The 18,414-nt window shown below is 42.4% G+C and overlaps 1 protein-coding gene across 5 annotated transcripts in view; it reads left to right on the forward strand.

The window, feature by feature from the left end:
- The first annotated feature begins 5,422 nt into the window (after positions 1–5,422).
- Positions 5,423–18,414, forward strand: part of MON2 (MON2 homolog, regulator of endosome-to-Golgi trafficking) — a 190,954-nt gene continuing 177,962 nt past the window's right edge. For 4 of the 5 annotated variants that reach the window (XM_034770386.1, XM_034770405.1, XM_034770396.1 and 1 more), the window contains exon 1: positions 6,009–6,119. In XM_034770386.1, the coding sequence (XP_034626277.1) occupies positions 6,009–6,119 (111 nt within the window). Of the gene's footprint in view, positions 5,555–6,008; positions 6,120–18,414 lie in introns of those variants that run through there. The other variant, XM_034770422.1, reaches the window with a different exon arrangement.

Consider the following 18,414-nt stretch of genomic DNA (forward strand, 5'->3'; position numbering starts at 1 on the left):
GACACAATTAAGCTGTAGAAAGTACAGCAGAGGACAAATACAGTGCTAACTGGAATGGATGGACTTGCATTTTAGATGCAGCACTAAAGCAGCTATACTTAGTTTTGTCAATTTTTATGGATGTGAGGAAACTAACAAAATCTGAGATTTAGTCTTGAGAGAGGATGATTTAAAATTAAATGACATGTCTGAAGTATTTAAAATTCGCTTACGAAAGTAAGCTTGATATACCTGGTTGGCAAACCACAACTAAAGAGGGAATAAGAATTTAAAGAAGCATTATATTACAGAGCGTTAATAGACTAAATGAATTTAGTCAAGTAGCTCTCTGGAATTTAAGCAAAAGTTGGATGGCCATATAAATTTTAAGGAGTCAGGAATAGTGGTCATTTTTGTATTTGGGAATACCCTACAACCCTTTCTTGGGGTAAAGAGGAAAGCTTTTTAGTTGTTCAGGGTCCCCTCCTCTCACCCCATATTAGCAATAGGTTTGAAGAGGAGGTTTCTGTGCATTGGGGTGTCACGCTGTCCAGAGTGGTTACAGCTGTGAGTGCCAATCTCAGTTCACTGTCCGAAAACATAGCAAATACCTCAAACTGGTGGTATATTCTACAATTAGTTTTCACTAAGTCAGTAACAAATGTGCACTCCTAGACTACTATATGGGTTACACTGGAATGCGTTACCTAGAGAGGTGGTGGAATCTCCTTCCTTAGAGGTTTTTAAGGTCAGGCTTGACAAAGCCCTGGCTGGGATGATTTAGTTGGGAATTGGTCGTGCTTTGAGCAGGGGGTTGGACTAGATGACCTCCTGAGGTCCCTTCCAACCCTGATATTCTATGATTCTACGATATTAGTCTTACCATGGAGCCACAGACAGTACCCTTAAGCTCTCCAACCCCTACTTTACCACCCAAACTGGACTTTGTGATGAAAGGTTATTAAAACCAAAATTCACCACACATTAGGTTACTCCCAACCCCTAGGGCCAGCCACTTACCCCAGGTCAATGGATACTCTTGATCTCACCAAAGACAATGCTGTACCCAATTTCTCTAGTAAACTAACCAAAGGTGTATTAGCTAGGAAAAAGAAATGAGTTATTGAGAAGTTATGGAAGGTAAAATACATTATGGGTGAGTCTAAGTTTGTAGTCCAAATGATAGCAGAGATGTAGTACCTGCTAGTTCTCTGTAAGTCTCTCAGGGATACCTCTGTCCAATCGCTCAGGATTCCCCCTGTCAGAACCCATCAGTTCAGAGATACAGAATCGCTCCTAGGGTTTATTTTTATATCTGTTTTCCCTGCAAAGCAGTTTGTCAAGTGTTACCATAACAGCAGGGGTCTGTAAATTTCCCATACTTTGAAGTTAGCATGCGTCTTCATTTGCAGTTCCAAGGCTCCAGTCCCATTAGATGGGCAATTAAATTACAGATACATACATAATGCATTTAGTTACAGCAATCCAGACAATCTTTCACTAGTTTTCATGAAGTTCTTACACAGTAAGTAAATTCTCATCCGAATACTAATGCACCTGTGATCTAGGATTATCTAATTACAGGGATACATAATTTAACTACATGTAATCTGATAGCAGACAACAGAATACAGATAAGTGAAGACAATGCCATTAACATTCCCTAGTTTTCATGAATTTAGAGCAAATGTAATTACTGGACCATATGCCATGTAAATGTAATGTGATAACATCCCCCTTTGTTCTAGTCTAACAAGTGAATTGGTTCATGCATATTAATACACTTAACATTTCTTTGATATTCACACACACTCCAAACTGAGCTGCTCGATCAGTGTCATGGGTGGGGGAGGGGTGTCAACGAAAAAGAACTTAAATTATTTTGGAAGTTTACATTGGATTGATATGGTGGGGTTGTCATTAAGTCATTTCAGAAATTAAAGCCCTATAGCCAGCTTCTGATTCTATACTACTAAGTACCTAGAAAAAACAGCTGAGTGACGTACTGTCGCACAAGAGATAATGTGACTGACACTATAAACATCATGAACTAGTCTGCCTTTGATTTATAAGTTGTAATCATATAGAAATAACTATCTGTATTACAACACACACAATACACAAACTGCAGACAACTATTTTAGAATCAAATCTTTTACATTCCAAGATATTTATAATTACTGGTCCTAAATGTTTTCATTATTGTCTTTATGCAATATTTAAAAAGGTGAGCTATATTAAAACAACCTGAGAACTAGATTCTGTCATGCTTACTCACATGGAATAATACCTTATTCCTTCAGTAGCCCTTGCTGAAGAGTAAGTCACTACTCTATCTGAGTAAGGGTAGAAGAATCTGGCTTCCATGCAAGCTAATTTTCCAGGCAGCCCATAATGTTGATTATGGCTGAATTGGATGCTTAAAGTGTTTTTTCTTTATTAAACAAAGAGAACATTATTTACTGTAAATTAACATGTACTATATTTTATTACATATTGACTAGCTTGCTTGTTTAGGATATGATGAAACAATTCTTATTCATTACACAACTGTAAGATAGGTAAACATGGCCACATAGTTGTCTTTCCCATATTTTGATTACAGGGATAATTATTATAGTAGGAAGCTTTAATTGAAAAGCTTGCATTCAGAAAAATTCCACCCCAAATGCCAACTTTCTTTTACAAAGAAAGTAATAGTAGCAAACTATTTCTATGGCCCTGAATCTGCAAAGACTTGCACATATGCTTAACTTGAAGCATGCAAATAGCCCCATCAGTGAGACTACTTGTGCACTTTAAGTTAAGCATATATGTAGTCTTCGCAGTATTGGGGTTTATGTTTCCAAAACAGATACAGGCACAAGTATGAAAAAGAGAAACAGAAGTAAATAATTAAGAAAACTAACTATCAGAAATACTTGACTGTAGTCATAAATTGTATTACAATTATTTCCTCATTCTCTCTAAGGCAGTCATCTGTGTTCTCCTGTGACCATATAATTTGGATTGGTCTGTAAATTACCATAAAGACTAAATAGCAGGATGTAACAGTTTATGCAAGAAAGCTCTTTAGAAACTATTTAGTTAAGTCTTACAGAAGTCAATAGGGCTCACTCCTGTGTTTATAATTAAGCATACTGAATTAGGGCCTTAGAACTAGGTATCTGATGCTTTCATGTTGTTATGGTATCCAGTCTCTGTTTAGTGAAATACTGTGGTTGAAATCTTGCCTCCCCCTGAAACTAAATTTTACCATTGACTTCAATGGGAGCAAGAAAGCATCCTTTGAGTTTTAAAATGTTTAATGTCTTAATTTTTGTACAATTTTTAAATTAATAGCCACATGATGCAGCATATTTCAAATGATACATAGCAAAACCTTTTGCTGAACATTAAATATATAAATCATTCTCTTTAAAGTGACTTTTCAGCTTTTGACTTTTAGTGCATATTGAGATTTTTGTTTTTTTAAGTCAGCGTTGTTAGTTCAAACACCAATTTCAAGCATCGGGTAAGATGCAGAGAAGACTATTGCATTAGCCTCGATTTTTTTACTATGTACTATTTGGTTAACATTATGTTTCTATAGGAAAAAGAAGGGCAAAAGAGCCAATTTGTGAGAGATACCTTTTATGTTTGGATGTAAAATAATCATGAAACAAGATAAAATGAATTATGGGAGAGCCACTGCCATGACACAGTCGATGCTGTGTTCTGTTTCGCACTTCAAGTGGAAATTCTTCATCTTTGTTTTGTATGAAAACCAGCGTGTATCTTCTCGAAATTTTCCACACAATCTTTAAGTAAAGCTTGAATTTTCAGAGGAGTTTCAATAAAATTGGTTACTTAGTTTCCAAATGATCAATTAAGAACAGACCCAAAAAATGTTTACTAAGTCTCATGATTTTTCAGGCCCCGCTAGCTTGAAGTCTACAAACCACAGAAAGTAAAAATATGTATGCATTGAGACTTTAGTGGGCTCTCTAGGGTTATGTAATTATTCTGTTTAATTAACAAAAGAAAAAGAAAATTAGTGTTCCTTGTCGCAACTGTATGCTTATGCATCACAGATAGCTAACTGTGAAGTAGCGGCTGGTTGAAGGACAAGACCTATAAGGAAAAGTTCAGCTGGTTCAGGAGTGAAGCTAAAGTGTGTTCAGTGGGTTTAGGAGCTCACTCCTGAACTGGCTAAACAGTTTCATGGAGAACATCATCTTTAACAAAGCACTACCTACTGTGTAGATTAGAGTATCCAGTTTTTTGTGAAACCATTTAGCTGGCTCAGCACAGAAGCTCCTAGTCTTTGTGAAAATACTCTCAATTGCTACTTTGATGAATAGGGTCTTTGTGAAAGATCCCAACTGGCTCAGAAGCAGATCCCATTCTTTGTGAAAGGAGCTACTGCTGTGTCAGAGATCCCTTCTTAATTAGCAATATACATTATAATCCATTTCTTATGCACAATGTTTAACTAGTGGAGATCATGGAAAAAAGTTACCAACATGAAAACTTCAGAAAGGAAAAGTTTGTTTTGCAAAGGGAAAGTGAAATGTCTCATTGATAGCAAAGGAAAATGAACAGTTTGTTTCATAATATGTTGACCATCTCTACTTTTGAATGCTTTATGAGAGCAATACAGTACTACTTACCGTCACATGCCCCTAGTCATGTGCTTTCCATACAAAACTGGAGCTTAAAACAGTAGAAAAGAGGATTTTCTAGCCTAGTAGCATTTGTGTGGTGTTACAGAGGAAGATCTTCAACAAACAGAGGATAATTTCATAAAGAAAAGGATCTCTGTTAAAGTGCCTCTTTATGAAAAGGGAACTCCTGAGCTGGCTGGGTAGTTTCATGAATATCTTGTTTTTCATAAATGTGCCCAATTGCCTCAGAGCAGAGCTGGCTTGTGCACTTTCACCAAGACCCTGTTATTTTGTGAAACTAGGCACTAATGTGTTGGCAACCTTTGTTTAAAAAAAAAAAAAAAAAAAACACAACCTGGGAAAATAATGGTGCAAAAAATACGACTTAAGGTTGCCCATATAACATATCTACAATACAAAACACAAGGAAATAAAAAAGGAATATAACAATATCTGCCTTCTACTGCTTCGCCTAGAGACCATATTACCACTAAAACATCCACCACAACACCTTAATTTTGTCCCAGTAGGTACCAACCACCCTTTCCCCGAATCACTCAACACCATAAACAGACCCAACCTTCCTCATACTATGCACTCTGCGTTGCTCGGGAAAACCAAACTGGCTCATGTTTGGGGAAGGGGAGCTGGAAGTCTGGCATCTGGATAACGGGACAGAGCTGGGACTGTGGTGTGTTGTAGGGCGGGTGGGTCTAGCGAGGCTGGAGGAACAGGAAGTGTTTCCAGACGCGTAGTGGCCGACACCTCAACTTTTAATTTCCTTGCTTGTGTGGTTGCAGAGCCCCTGCACCCCTCCCCAGCCTTTTCGCCTGCAGTTCCCCGGGCAGGAGCGCCGGGCGGGCAGAGCGGTGCGCGCCCATTTTTCCAGGTCCTGGGCACTGGACCCGTTGCTAACCCGCCACTGTGTGGTAGGTGCGTTATAGCCGGAGCCACCTGGAGCGCTGCGTGCGCCGCGGTTACAGGGGGACACGCTATTTCAATAGGCCCCGTCTCCCCGGGGTGCAGGGCGGGGCACACGGAGGAAAGGCGCTAGGTGTCATCACCCCCGAGCCCGCCTGGGGCGGCCCCCAAAGCACCTCCGGGGCCGGTTACTCGCCGCCGATAGAGACGAAGGGGCAGCGCCTCTCCTCGGGTCGGTTCACACCCGCCGGGGAGCCCCGCTCTCCCCGCCCCCGGGCCGTGCGCGCGGAAGTGGGGCTGACGCGGCGCCGCCGCCGCCCGGGATTGTGGGAGCGGGAGGGGACCGAGGCGGAAGGTTTCCGGCGCTTTCGCGCAGACGTGTCCGGCTGCGGCCCCGCTGTCCCAGCCGCTGTTCCGGCCCGTCCTTCCGCAGCTGCCGCCTCAGCCCGGGCCGGCGGCGCCATGTCCGGGACCAGCAGCCCCGAGGCCGTGAAGAAGCTGCTGGAAAACACGCAGGGAGACCTGCGGGGTCTGAGCCTGGAGTGCCGGAAGAAATTCCCCCCCGTCAAGGAGGTGAGGGGCTGGGGCGGGCCAGAAGGGGGTGGGGCAGCGTCCCCGTCTCACCCCCTTGCCCTGGGGCCCCCTCGGAGCTAGGCCGGCGCCTGAGAGGCCTGGGGGGGCCCTGGCTGCGGTGTGCTGAGCCCGCCTGCGCTGGGCAGGTGCCGGGTGCGGGCTGGTAACCCGAGTTATGTTGCTGACAACTTGGTTCTGTCTTTGCTCCGGTTTATAACCACCAGGAAGATCTGGCGCTTCGGGTTGGACTTGGAACTTTTCAAGCCTAGTCTCTGTCCAGAGATGGGTGTTGGGGGGTGAGGGTGGGAAGAGTTGTGTTCCGACTAGTTCAGCAGGCTGCGCTCAGGTAGTGTGCTGAAAAATGCTGCTTCTCGTCCGTCCCGTTCCCACCTACTCCCCCCCCCCCCCCCAAAAAAAAAATCTTATGGACTTTTCATAATCAATTCAGGTGCGGGTTGAAAAATGAAATTTAGCAGGGAGATGCCTCTTAAAAAGGAGAAGTAACTCTGAATGATCTGATGAAATTTGCTTGAAGCTTGGCTGAGTTATGAGGCTTTGCACATATTTTGCACATATATTGTAAATGTTTAACAATAGCAGTATTTTTAACAGGAGTCAGCCAATTATAAAAGAAAGGGAAGGTAGGCTGCATTAGGTGTATATTGCTAATTTAGTCCCTGGTTCATTGCAGGCAGATCCCTTTGCTTGCATGGCACCCCATTGACTTCAGTGGGGTTTCATATATGTACAGGGTTCCAAATTCACAGATCTAGTTGTGGAACTGAGGTTTTATCTATGGAGTGGATGTGTACATCTCCTGAATGAAGGTCTCCAAATTCAGTGTATCTTGTTTAGAGCCACTGAAATCTTTGTCAGCAGGTAAAGTTATCCATCATGCAAGGTGCACACTAAGTGCATCAGAGCTCTTCATGAACTCTTTCGCTGGGCATGTGCTTTGCATGTCAGCAAGTTGTTTTGATTTCAAGTGAAGGAACTTATTTTCTTTTCTTAAAAAAAAAAAAAGAAAGAGCTTTATTTTTTATTAATGAAATTTCAATGTTAAGAACCAAATTTATTATAAGTTCTGAAATCAAAATTAAGGTTGCAAATGCAGTCTTAGATCAACATCAACTTCAAAATCACACTTGTCTGAATTTAACCTCTTTTCTTAAAGTATCCAGATTACAATAGCTGAAAGAGATAGGATTTTCCTTTTTTGATTATTTTATGCATTTAACAATATTTTGTGTGTAGTTAGTTTTACTTTTTTCACCTTGGTAGTATGTCACTTCCCATTTTTTGTGGGTTTTTCTCACACAAACAAGAGGAGGAAAAACACACTTAAAACTGTAAAAAATGATTGTAAAACCACAAAAACTGAAAGTGTGTGTTACCTGAAACAACTCATTTCTTTTGACTGCATTTTACATTGATAGTGTCCCTTTAACTCTGCTTCATTTTGCATATGTAGTATGATGTAGTCTCTAATCACATGCTCATATATCTCAGATAATACCGTGTCATAAGTTTTTCATTCTCATTGTAAAGTGCTTAGTGTAGGGATTCTCAAACTTCATTGCACTGTGACTCCCTTTTGACAATAAAAATTACTACAGGATCCCAAAAGGGAGGACCGAAGTCTGAGCCTTCCCAAGCTCTGCACCCGGGGTGGAGGTGGGGGGAGGGGGGAGAGGAGGAATGGGGAGAGGTGGAGGCAAAGCCAAAGCCCCACTGCCCTAGGCCAGAAGGCCAAAGCCGAAGCCCAAGGGCTTCAGCCCCAGGCAGGGGGCCTGTAACCTTAGCCCTGCCACGCAGGGCTGAAGCCCTCGGGCTTGGGCTTTGGCCCTGGGCCCCAGCAAGTCTAAGCCAGCCCTGGCAACCCCATTAAAATGGGGTCTCAACCCACAGTTTGAGAACCTCTGGCTTAGTGAATGAAGCAGAGCTAATCATTAAACATTTTGTCTGAAAATTCATCTTTGTCTGACTTAGAGTAATATCCCGACATATAAAATGTTGCATGTGAATCTAGGTTGTAGAAAAATATTGTATGATATACTGTTTTACTTGAGAAATAATATGTGATCAAATATGTTTTGCGTTGTGGTTGTCACTTCACCTTGAATGGTCTCTTAGAATATGTATATACAGTATAGTCCCAGGATATTACAGAGACAAGGTGGGTGAGGTAATATCTTTTATTGGACCAACATCCGTTGAATCATAGAATCATAGAATATCAGGGTTGGAAGGGACCTCAGGAGGTCATCTATTCCAACCCCCTGCTCAAAGCAGGACCAATTCCCAACTAAATCATCCCAGCCAGGGCTTTGTCAAGCCGGGCCTTAAAAACTTCCAAGGAAGGAGACTCCACCACCTGTCTAGGTAACGCATTCCAGTGCTTCACCACCCCTCTAGTGAAATATGATGAGAGAGACAAGCTTTTGAGCCACACAGAGCTCTTTTTCAGGCCCAGCTTGTCTCTCACCAACATAAGTTGGTTTCAGTGAAAGATTGTACATACATCACCCAACCCGTCTCTCTTAGGTTATGTTTCAATTACTTATGTTCAACAATCTGTTCCACATTATATTTAGTTGTGACGCTATGGGTATGTCTACGCTGCAATTAAAAATTCGCGGCTGGCTTGTGTCAGCTCGCTTGGACGAAGGGGCTGTTTAATTGTAGTGTAGATGTTCAGGCTTGGGCTGTGTCCCAAGTTCCGGGACTTGCCCACCTCACAGGGTTCTAGAGCCCAGGCGTCAGCCCAAGCCCAAACATCTGGATTGCAGTTAAACAGCTCCTTACCCCAAGCCTCGCGAGCCCAGTCAACTGGTACGGGCCAATGGTGGGATTTTAATTGCAATGTAGACATTACCCTATGAGTACCTTTCCCAGATCTAAAGAAGAGCTCTCTGTAGCTCAAAACCTTTAAAAGATATTACCTTAGAGAAGCCATTGTGTTTAGTAATCTGTGAGGTTGAGAAATCTTGGAATTGCTTCAATGATGAATAGCTGTGGCATGAGGAGGAGAGAAATCATGAAACATACTCTTCATCTCTCTCCCCCCACCCCCGTTCCCGCCCCAAAGTCTTAGATGCTTTTTCACAGCATATGTAAGAACATGTATCCTGAAGCTCCAGCAATTCAGCCAGCATCTTTATCCTTTATCCTAGGCTTATACGTTCTGGTAGGAGACCAATAGAGGTGTACCTGGTGATGTCACTTACAATGGCATTTAATACTGGGCAAAATGGATCCTACAAAAAAACAAACAAACAAACAAAAATTCTAATGTCTTGAGCATATATTGCTGGCAATAGTTCGGGTATAGTTAATATGCTATACTTAACCTTTCTGTAATTCAGAGGTTCTCAAACTTCATTGCACCGCGACCCCCTTCTGACAACAAAAATTAGTACACGACCCCAGGATGGAGGACTGAAGCCTGAGCTCGCCCGAGCCCCATCGCACGGGGGGGTGGGGATGGGCAAAGCCCGAGCCCCAATATCCCAGGCAGAGGGTCCAAAGCTGAAGCCCCAAGGCTTCAGCCCCAGACACCAGGGTCTGTAACCTGAGCCCCGCTACCCAGGGCTGAAGTGCTTGGACTTCGGCCCTGGGTCCCAGCAAGTCTAACGCCAACCCTGGAGACCCCATTAAAACGGGGACCCACAGTTTGAGAACCATTGCTGTAATTGAATGGAAAAAACATCAATTTACTAGGACATTCAGACTACCCCTAGTGTTTTTCTTCATTTTTGGCTGTGTTATGTAATGGTATACAAGTCTTATTTGTATCTCTATAGATTTACACTATACACGGAGGTGTTCTGAAAATGAAAAATATATTCTGAGGCCAAAGAGTGATGTGATGATCATGAAGTTGGAAAATGCCTCATCAGTTAATTACACTGATGCAGAACTTACTCCATTTTACTACAGAATTCTATTTCTATACTATAGAAATTGTCCCTGTGGTAGAATATCAGGGCAAAAGTGGAAGATTAAACCACTTGCTTATGGTTAAAGTACTAATGGTAGAGCAATAGTTGATCCTCATGTTTACTACTCATAACATTAAATAACCTGAATTGTTTCTATATACAATATATGTGTTTATCATTTGCTATAATAATTCTTTTGTTTAACATAGTAGGCTTGGTAGTCTTTATCCTTTTTGGCAGGAAGTAAATGCTTAACTTCTAAATTTGGATTGAACTGCATGGTATTAATAACACACAACACAACTAACCACTATTTTAACCTATTAGGCCTGGTCTACACTACGGGGTTAGGTGGAATTTAGCCACGTTAGTTCGATTTAAAAATGACTGCGTCCACACAACCAACCCCGTTCAGTCGACCTAAAGGGCTCTTAAAATCGACTTCTGTATTCCTACCCCGGCGAGGGGAGTAGCGCTAAAATCGACCTTGCCGGGTCGAATTTAAGGTGGTGCAGTCACAAATCAACGGCATTGGCATCCGGGAGCTATCCCAGAGTGCTCCATTGGGACTGGTCTGGACAGCACTTTGAACTCCGATCCACTAGTCAGGTACACAGGAAAACTTTTGAATTTAATTTCCTGTTTGGTCAGTGTGATGAGCTCAGCAGCACAGGTGACCATGCAGTCCCCCCAGAATTGCAAACGAGCTCCAGCATGGACCAAAAGGGAGACACTGGATCTGATTGCAGTATGGGGAGAAGCATCTGTGCAGGCTGAACTCCAATCAAAAAGAAGAAATGCAAATATATTTGCCAAAATCTCACAGGGCATGTTGGACAGAGGCTACAACAGGGTCACACAGCAGTGCCGTGTGAAAGTTAAGGAGCTCAGGCAAGCCTACCAAAAGACAAAGGAGGCAAACGGTCGCTCCGGGTCACAGCACCATACATGCCACTTCTGTGACCAGCTGCATGGCATTCTAGGTGGGGACCCTACCACTATCTAACCAGTGTCTGTCGACACCTGCAAGCGGGGAGTCTCACGCAAAAGGGATGAGGAAGAAGAGGAGGAGAGAATGCACAGCAGGCAGGCGGTGAATCCGTTCTCCCCGGCAGCCAGGAACTTTTCATCACCCTGGAGCCAATAGCCTCCCAAGGCCTCCGACCCTGAAGCCTGAGAAGGCACTTCTGGTGAGTGCACATTTGTAACTGCAGTACAGGGTTTAAAAGCAATAGTGTTTAATGTTTGATTTGCCCTGAAGAACTGGATACATTCGTGGCCAGTACAGCTACTGGAAAGGTCTGTTCACATGTCTGGGGATGGAGCCGGAATGCTCCAGGGTCAGCTCCATGAAGGTCTCCTGGAGGTACTCTGAAAGCCTTTGCAGAAGGTTTCTGGGGAGGGCTGCCTTATTTCGTCCTCCACGGTAGGACACTTTACCACGCCAAGCCAGTACAAGTATTCTGGAATCATTGCAGCACAAAGCATGGCAGCGAATGGTCCTGGGTTTTGATAGCATTCAAGTAACATTTGGTCTATATCTTTTTGTGTTAGCCTCAGGAAAGTGATATCATTCATGGTCACCTGGTTGAAATAGGGGAATTTTTGTAAGGGAACAGTAAAAGGACCCCGTTCGTGCTGGGCTGTTTGCACTTGGCTAAAAGGGATCATCCCATAGAATAGCCACGTGGTGGGGGGAGGGAAGAGGGGATCATCCCAGAGAATAGCCACGCGGTGGGGTGGGAGAGTAGGTGTGTGTTCCACATCCACCCGAAAACCGCAGCCCCTCCTTTTAAATGTGAAACCCAACCCATTGCTTGCTCTGGGAAAGGAGAGTACTGCAGTTTGAAAACATTCCCACATGTTATGAAGGCATTAGAAGCCAGCCCTGCGTACCCTATGGCTTCCTATGGCTGCCTGGAAACCGAATTTTGTTGCCCAGCTGTGTGTGTGTGATGGGTCACCATACCGGCAGGCGCTCAATATAAAAGGCTAAATGCGGCCTTGTACCTAAAGCACATGTGCTGTCTGCTATGAATTGCTTGATTCACTGTGAAAGAGTCTCCCTTTTGTTCTCAGAAATGTATCATCTTAAATTTTACTCTCCCTTTTTATCTCCTCCCAGGTGCAAATGTTTCTATGCTCCCCCTATCATCTTCGTCCCTGTAGTTATCACAGATTAGAAGGCAAAAAAAACGCACTTGTGATGACATGTTTTCCGAGCTCATGCAGTCCTCCAGCAGTGATAGGGTATAGCTTAATGCATGGAGACATTCAGTGGCAGAGATCAGGAAAGAATTAAGTGAGCTCGAAGAGCGGAGGCAGGAAGCGATTCTGAGGCTAATGGGGGAGCAAACAGACATGATGAAGTGTCTATTGGGGGAGCAGATGCCCAAGAACGCAGTGGGTGAGGCTCCGGTCACCCAGCCACTGCACTCCAGAGGATGGCCCAAGCAACAGAAGGCTCTCATTCAAACAGTTTGATTGTTAGTGTGACTACAATAAACAATGTGGCCTTGTCCTTCCCTCCTCCCCCACCCCACCCGGGCTACCTTGTACATTCTCTTTTTTTCTTTTTAATTAATAAAGAAAGAATGCATGGTTTCAAAACAATAGTTACTTTATTTCAAAGGGGGGAGGGTGGTTGGCTTACAGGGAATTAAAATCAACAAAGGGGGTGGGTTTGCATTAAGGAGAAACCCACACAACTGTCACACCGAAGGCCGGCCAGTCATGAAACTGGTTTTCAAAGCTGCTCTGATGTGCAGCGTGCCTTGCTGTGCTCTTCTAATCACCCTGGTGTCTGGCTGCTCAAAATCGGATGCCAGGCGATTTGCCTCAACCTCCCACCCCACCATAAACGTCTTCCCCTTACTCTCTCAGATATTATGGAGCACACAGCAGCAGCAATAACAATGGGAATGTTGGTTGCGCTGAGGTCTGACCTACTCAGCAAACAGTGCCAGCCAGCTTTTAAACGTCCAAAGGCACATTCTACCACCATTCTGCACTTGCTCAGCCTATAGTTGAACTGCTCCTTACTACTGTCCAGGCTACCTGTGTAAGGCTTCATGAGCCATGGGAGCAAGGGGTAGGCTGGATCCCCAAGGATAACTACTGGCATTTCAACATCCCCAACAGTAATTTTCTGGTCTGGGAAGTAAGTCCCTTCTTGCAGCTGCTCGAACAGCCCGGAGTTTCTAAAGATGCGAGCGTCATGCACCTTTCCCCACCATCCCACGTTGATGTCGGTGAAACGTCCCTTGTGATCCACCAGTGCTTGCAACACCATTGAGAAGTATCCCTTGCAGTTTATGTACTGGTTGGCAAGGTGGTCCGGTGCCAAGATGGGGATATGCGTTCCATCTGTCGCCCCACCGCAGTTAGGGAACCCCATTGCAGCAAAGCCATCCACTGTGACCTGCACATTTCCCAGAGTCGCTACCCTTGATAACAGAACGTCAATGATTGCATTGGCACTTGGATCACAGCAACCCCTACAGTAGACTTTCCCACTCCAGATTGATTCCCGACTCACCGGTAGCAGTCAGGCGTTGCAAGCTTCCACAGAGCTATCGCCACTCACTTCTCAACTGTCAGGGAAGCTCTCATCTTGGTATTCCTGTGCTTCAGAGTGGGGGAAAGCAACTCACAGAGTTCCAGGAAAGTGGTCTTACGCATGCGAAAGTTTCGCAGCCACTGTGAATCATCCCATACATGCGGTCCCACCATTCTGTGCTTGTTTGCCTGGCCCAGAATCGGCATTCCACTGTATCAACCAGCCCCAGTGCCACCATGATGTCCCAATTGCCACTGCCCGTGCGTTCAGGAACGTCTGTGTCCATGTCCTCATCAAAATCCTCTTCATGCTGGCATCTCTTAGCCCGGTTCTGCATATACTCCTGGATAATGCACGAGGTGTTTACAATGCTCACAACAGCAGCGGTGACGGTGAGCTGAGTGGGCTCCATGCTTGTCGTGGTATGGCGTCTGCATGGGTAACCCAGGAAAAAAGGCGTGAAAGATTGTCTGCTGTTGCTTTCACGGAGGGAGGGGAGGCTGACAACATGTACCCGAAACCACCCGCAACAATGTTTTTGCTCCATCGGGCATTGGGAGCTTAATCCAGAATTCCAATGGGCAGCAGAGACTGCGGGAACTGTGGGATAGCTACTAACAGTGCACCGCTGTGTAAGTCGATGCTAGCCACAGTAGTGAGAACACACTCCGCTGACTTAAAGCGCTTAGTGTGGACATATGCAATCGACTGTATAAAATCGATTTCTAAAAATCAACTTCTATAAAGTTGACCTAGTTTCGTAGTGTAGACATACCCTAGTGTTGCGGTGTTAATTCACAATGGACTGACAATGTTGTTTGTAATTATTTAAGTTTGTGCCATCAGAGTGAATGATCTGGCAGCAAATAATTTGGCAGATGGGCTACCAGTACTATAGAGTTAATCTTAAACAACAAATGCTTATTTGGATTTGGCATTTATCACATTTTTAGCTCTCAGGGAATTGGAATTAGGAATATTGTCTTATCCTGGTGTTTAAAATAGTTATTGGATTAATTTGTGTGACCACTGACTTTCTAATTATTAGAAGAAAGTACAGTTTTTTAAGAAACATCTGATTTCGCCTAACTTCATCTTCCTCACATAACAGAATAGATAGACAAAGTATAAACTCAGCATAAATTGTAAAAAAACAAAAACAAAAAAAAAACAAAAACAAAAACAGCCTGCCTGTTGAAGTTTACAATTTAGTGTCACTAGCCGCTATTTCTGTAGAAAATTGGGAAGGTTGGATCAGATCTAGGGACAACTTGATATCATGGTTGTTTGGTGCCTTCAAATGCATAGTTTGACAGAGCTCTTTCTTCTGTAAGAAACAGAAAGTATACATTTCATCAAACTACTAATAATAGAATCATAGACTCGTAGGACAGGAATGGACCTCAAGAGGTCATCTAGTCCAGTCCCCTGTAGTCATGGCAGGACTAAGTGTCTGGACCATCCCTGATAGGTGTTTGTCTAACCTGCTCTTTAAAATCCCCAATGATGGAGATTCCACAACCTCCTTAGGCAATTTATTCCAATGCTTACCCACTTGACAGGAAGTTTTTCCTAATGTCCAACCTAAACTGCCCTTACTGCAATATAAGCTCATTGCGTCTTGTCCTATCCTTAGAGGTTAAAGAGAATAATTTTTCTCCCTATTCCTTGTAACAACCTTTTATGTACTTGAAAACTGTTATCATGTTCCTTCTGTCTTCTCTTCTCCAGACTAAACAAACCCAGTTTTTTCCATCTTTCTTTCATAAGTCATGTTTTCTAGACTTCTAATATTTTTTGTTGCTCCTTCTCTGGACTTTCTTCAATTTGTCCTCATCTTTCCTGAAATGTGGCGCCCAGAATTGGATACAACACTCCAGTTGAGGCCTAATCAGTGTGGAGTACAGCGAAAGAATTACTTCTCGTGTCTTGCTTACAACACTCCTGCTAATGCATCTCAGAATGATGCTTGATTTTTTTTCAACAGTGTTACACTGTTGACTCATATTTAGCTTGTGATCCACTATGACCCCCAGATGCCTTTCCACAGTACTCCATCCTAGGCAGTCATTTCCCATTTTGTATGTGTGGAACTGATTGTTCCTTCCTAAGCGGAATACTTTGCATTTATCCTTATTGGATTTCATGCTATTTCTGCAGTTTGTCCAGATCATTTTGAATATGAATCCTATCCTCCAAAGAATTTGCAACCTCTCTTAGCTTGGTATCATCCACAGACTTTATAAGTGTACTTTCTATACAATTATCTAAATAATTTATGAAGATATTGAACAGAACCAGATCCAAGACTGATCCCTGAGAGACCCCACTCAATATGCCCTTCCATCTTAACTGAACCACTTATAACTACTTTCTGGGAATGGTTTTCCAGCCAGCTATGCACCTTACAGTATCTCCATCTAGGCTATATTTCCCTAGTTTGTTTATGAGACAGTTATGTGAGACCGTATCAGAAGTCTTATTAGTCAAGATATGCCACCTCTACTGCTTCCCCGATATCCACAAGGCTTGTTACCCTGACAAATCCATGCTGACTGTTACTTATCACCTTATTTTCTAGGTGTTTGCAAATTGATTGCTTAATTATTTACTCCATAATGAGTGAAAATGAAAAGGTTCTATTGGTATCTTCATGTATTTCAGGGTGTTTTCTGCTGAAATAACTTGTAACAGCAGACATTGGGGACTAAGTCATAGTTCAAATACTCTTTCTTTTAATTGCTTTCTTTGTCTTGTTCCAGACTGTCCCTTAACATAAGTTAGAGAGACATGGTGAGTAAGGTAATATCTTTTATTTGACCAACTTCTATTGGTGACAGAGACAAGCTTTTGGGCTACACAGAGCTCTTCTTCTTTCCAGACCTGAAGAGGAGCTCTATGTGTGGCTTAAAAGCTTGTCTCTTTCACCAACAGAATGCTGCATTAACATAAGCTGGCATTCTTGAATGCTAGTACTTTCCCAGTTGAGTCAGCATCTGTATGAATTGAAATGGAATTGCACAATTTTAGAGTAGGTTCAGATTACTGTATCTGAGAGCCACTATGCAAAAATTCAGCCAGAGTTGTGGTGAAAGGAAATCCTGCAGGATAACAGGAAAATGAAGGAGGACATAGAATTTTCACTTGCGAATTAACTCGCTTCATGTATTTATTTTTTTAAATTATAGTTTTGAATTCATTTCTCTTTAGAGTTGTTTGAAATACCTTCAAGAAAAGCTTAAAATGTTTTTATACTTTCCATATAACAATTTTTTCATCCTTGTGTCTGATTGTTTCTTTCTTCAATGTTAGATGTTGAATTCTCCTGATGTCTCTTGTTCACCCATTTTTCCTACCCCCTTTCATTTGGAAAGGAGCAGAAATGGACATAACTGCTTTTGTTGATCAGTTTCTTTGAGTTTTATAGAACTTCAGCCTGCTAAAATATTGTTTTGGAATCAGTATTGTAGATTGATATCACCACAGATCTGGGAAGAAGGTTAGGGCCCATTCTGCAACCATTTATTCATATAAATCTTGCTTCAGAAAATAGTCCTATTGACTGAAGAATGAGGCCCTTAACTGCTGTAGGGCCAAGAAAGTGAGTGCAAACCAATTTTTTTTTTGTTTCATTACAGTGGAAATGATATGGTTTTGCTGTGCAAAAGGACAGAATTGGGTGAGTCTCTTCATGAGCTCCCTCTGTGTTGCTTTGAACAAGGAACTGTGGGAGGGTCAGGAGCCAGGATTATAGATGTCACTATACATACAAAATTGTTCCACAACAGTCCTTTGTAGTAGTTGTAATAATAATACCTAGCTGTTATATGGCACTTTACATGAGTAGATCTTAAAGTGCTTTACAAACCAGGTCGGTATTGTTATCCCCATTTGACAGATTGGGAAACTGAGTCAGAGAAGTAAAATGGCTTGGTGAAGGCTACAGTCAACTAGCTCTAGAATTAGGGACTTCTTGACTCAACTTTAATGCTTATTTTTCTGAACCATGCTGCCTTCCCCCATCAACTCTGTCTTAAGTGTCACATTATAATTTAAACTCCATCTTTGATTGAGAATGTTGTCAGCCTTCGTTGGTTTGTAAAACTTCTAGCATGTAAACATAATGGTAGGTGGAGCACATGGGGAAGTCTAAATTCTTTCCATTATAGTGCACTATAACAGGTAGACAAGGCTTTTCAGTTTTTGTTTTTGTTTAACATTTCATGGGAATTTATTAGTGCTTGTTACAAAAATTTAAACATTTTTGCAGTAATTTTCACTTTAACGTCACATTTTTCTGGGTACATATCAAGGTTAATATTGGGAGACAGGAGAACAGAAAGAAAGCAACAACTAGAGAAAAATACAAATATTGAAAGTAAAAGCAGTTTAATGATGTGATTTATTTCATGAACTGTACATTAAAGGTATGTGCATATATGCACTCGCATGGATGAGTTTTCCCCTACATTGCCTTACTTGAATAGATAGCCTTGCATTTACACTTAGACTAATTTATATTTATTATTAACATAAATATATCTACCTAATGTAATGTATTGGATTTTTGTCATAATCAATATTTTCACGTACTTGAATGGTCCACAATTTGGGTGAAAATCAGGAAAAAATCAATAATAGCTTTTATAAACCTTGGACATTTTTTGATAAAAATTCGTAAAAACTGAAAATGAAGGGCCTTGCATGTAGGGACAATAGATCATGGCCAACATCTCAATATACACCCAGAAGGCAACAGGAAACCAGTTAAGTCACCAGAGAATTGTGCTTTCTG

Source organism: Trachemys scripta, chromosome 1 (genome assembly GCF_013100865.1).
Source record: "Trachemys scripta elegans isolate TJP31775 chromosome 1, CAS_Tse_1.0, whole genome shotgun sequence".
NCBI lineage: Eukaryota > Metazoa > Chordata > Testudines > Emydidae > Trachemys > Trachemys scripta.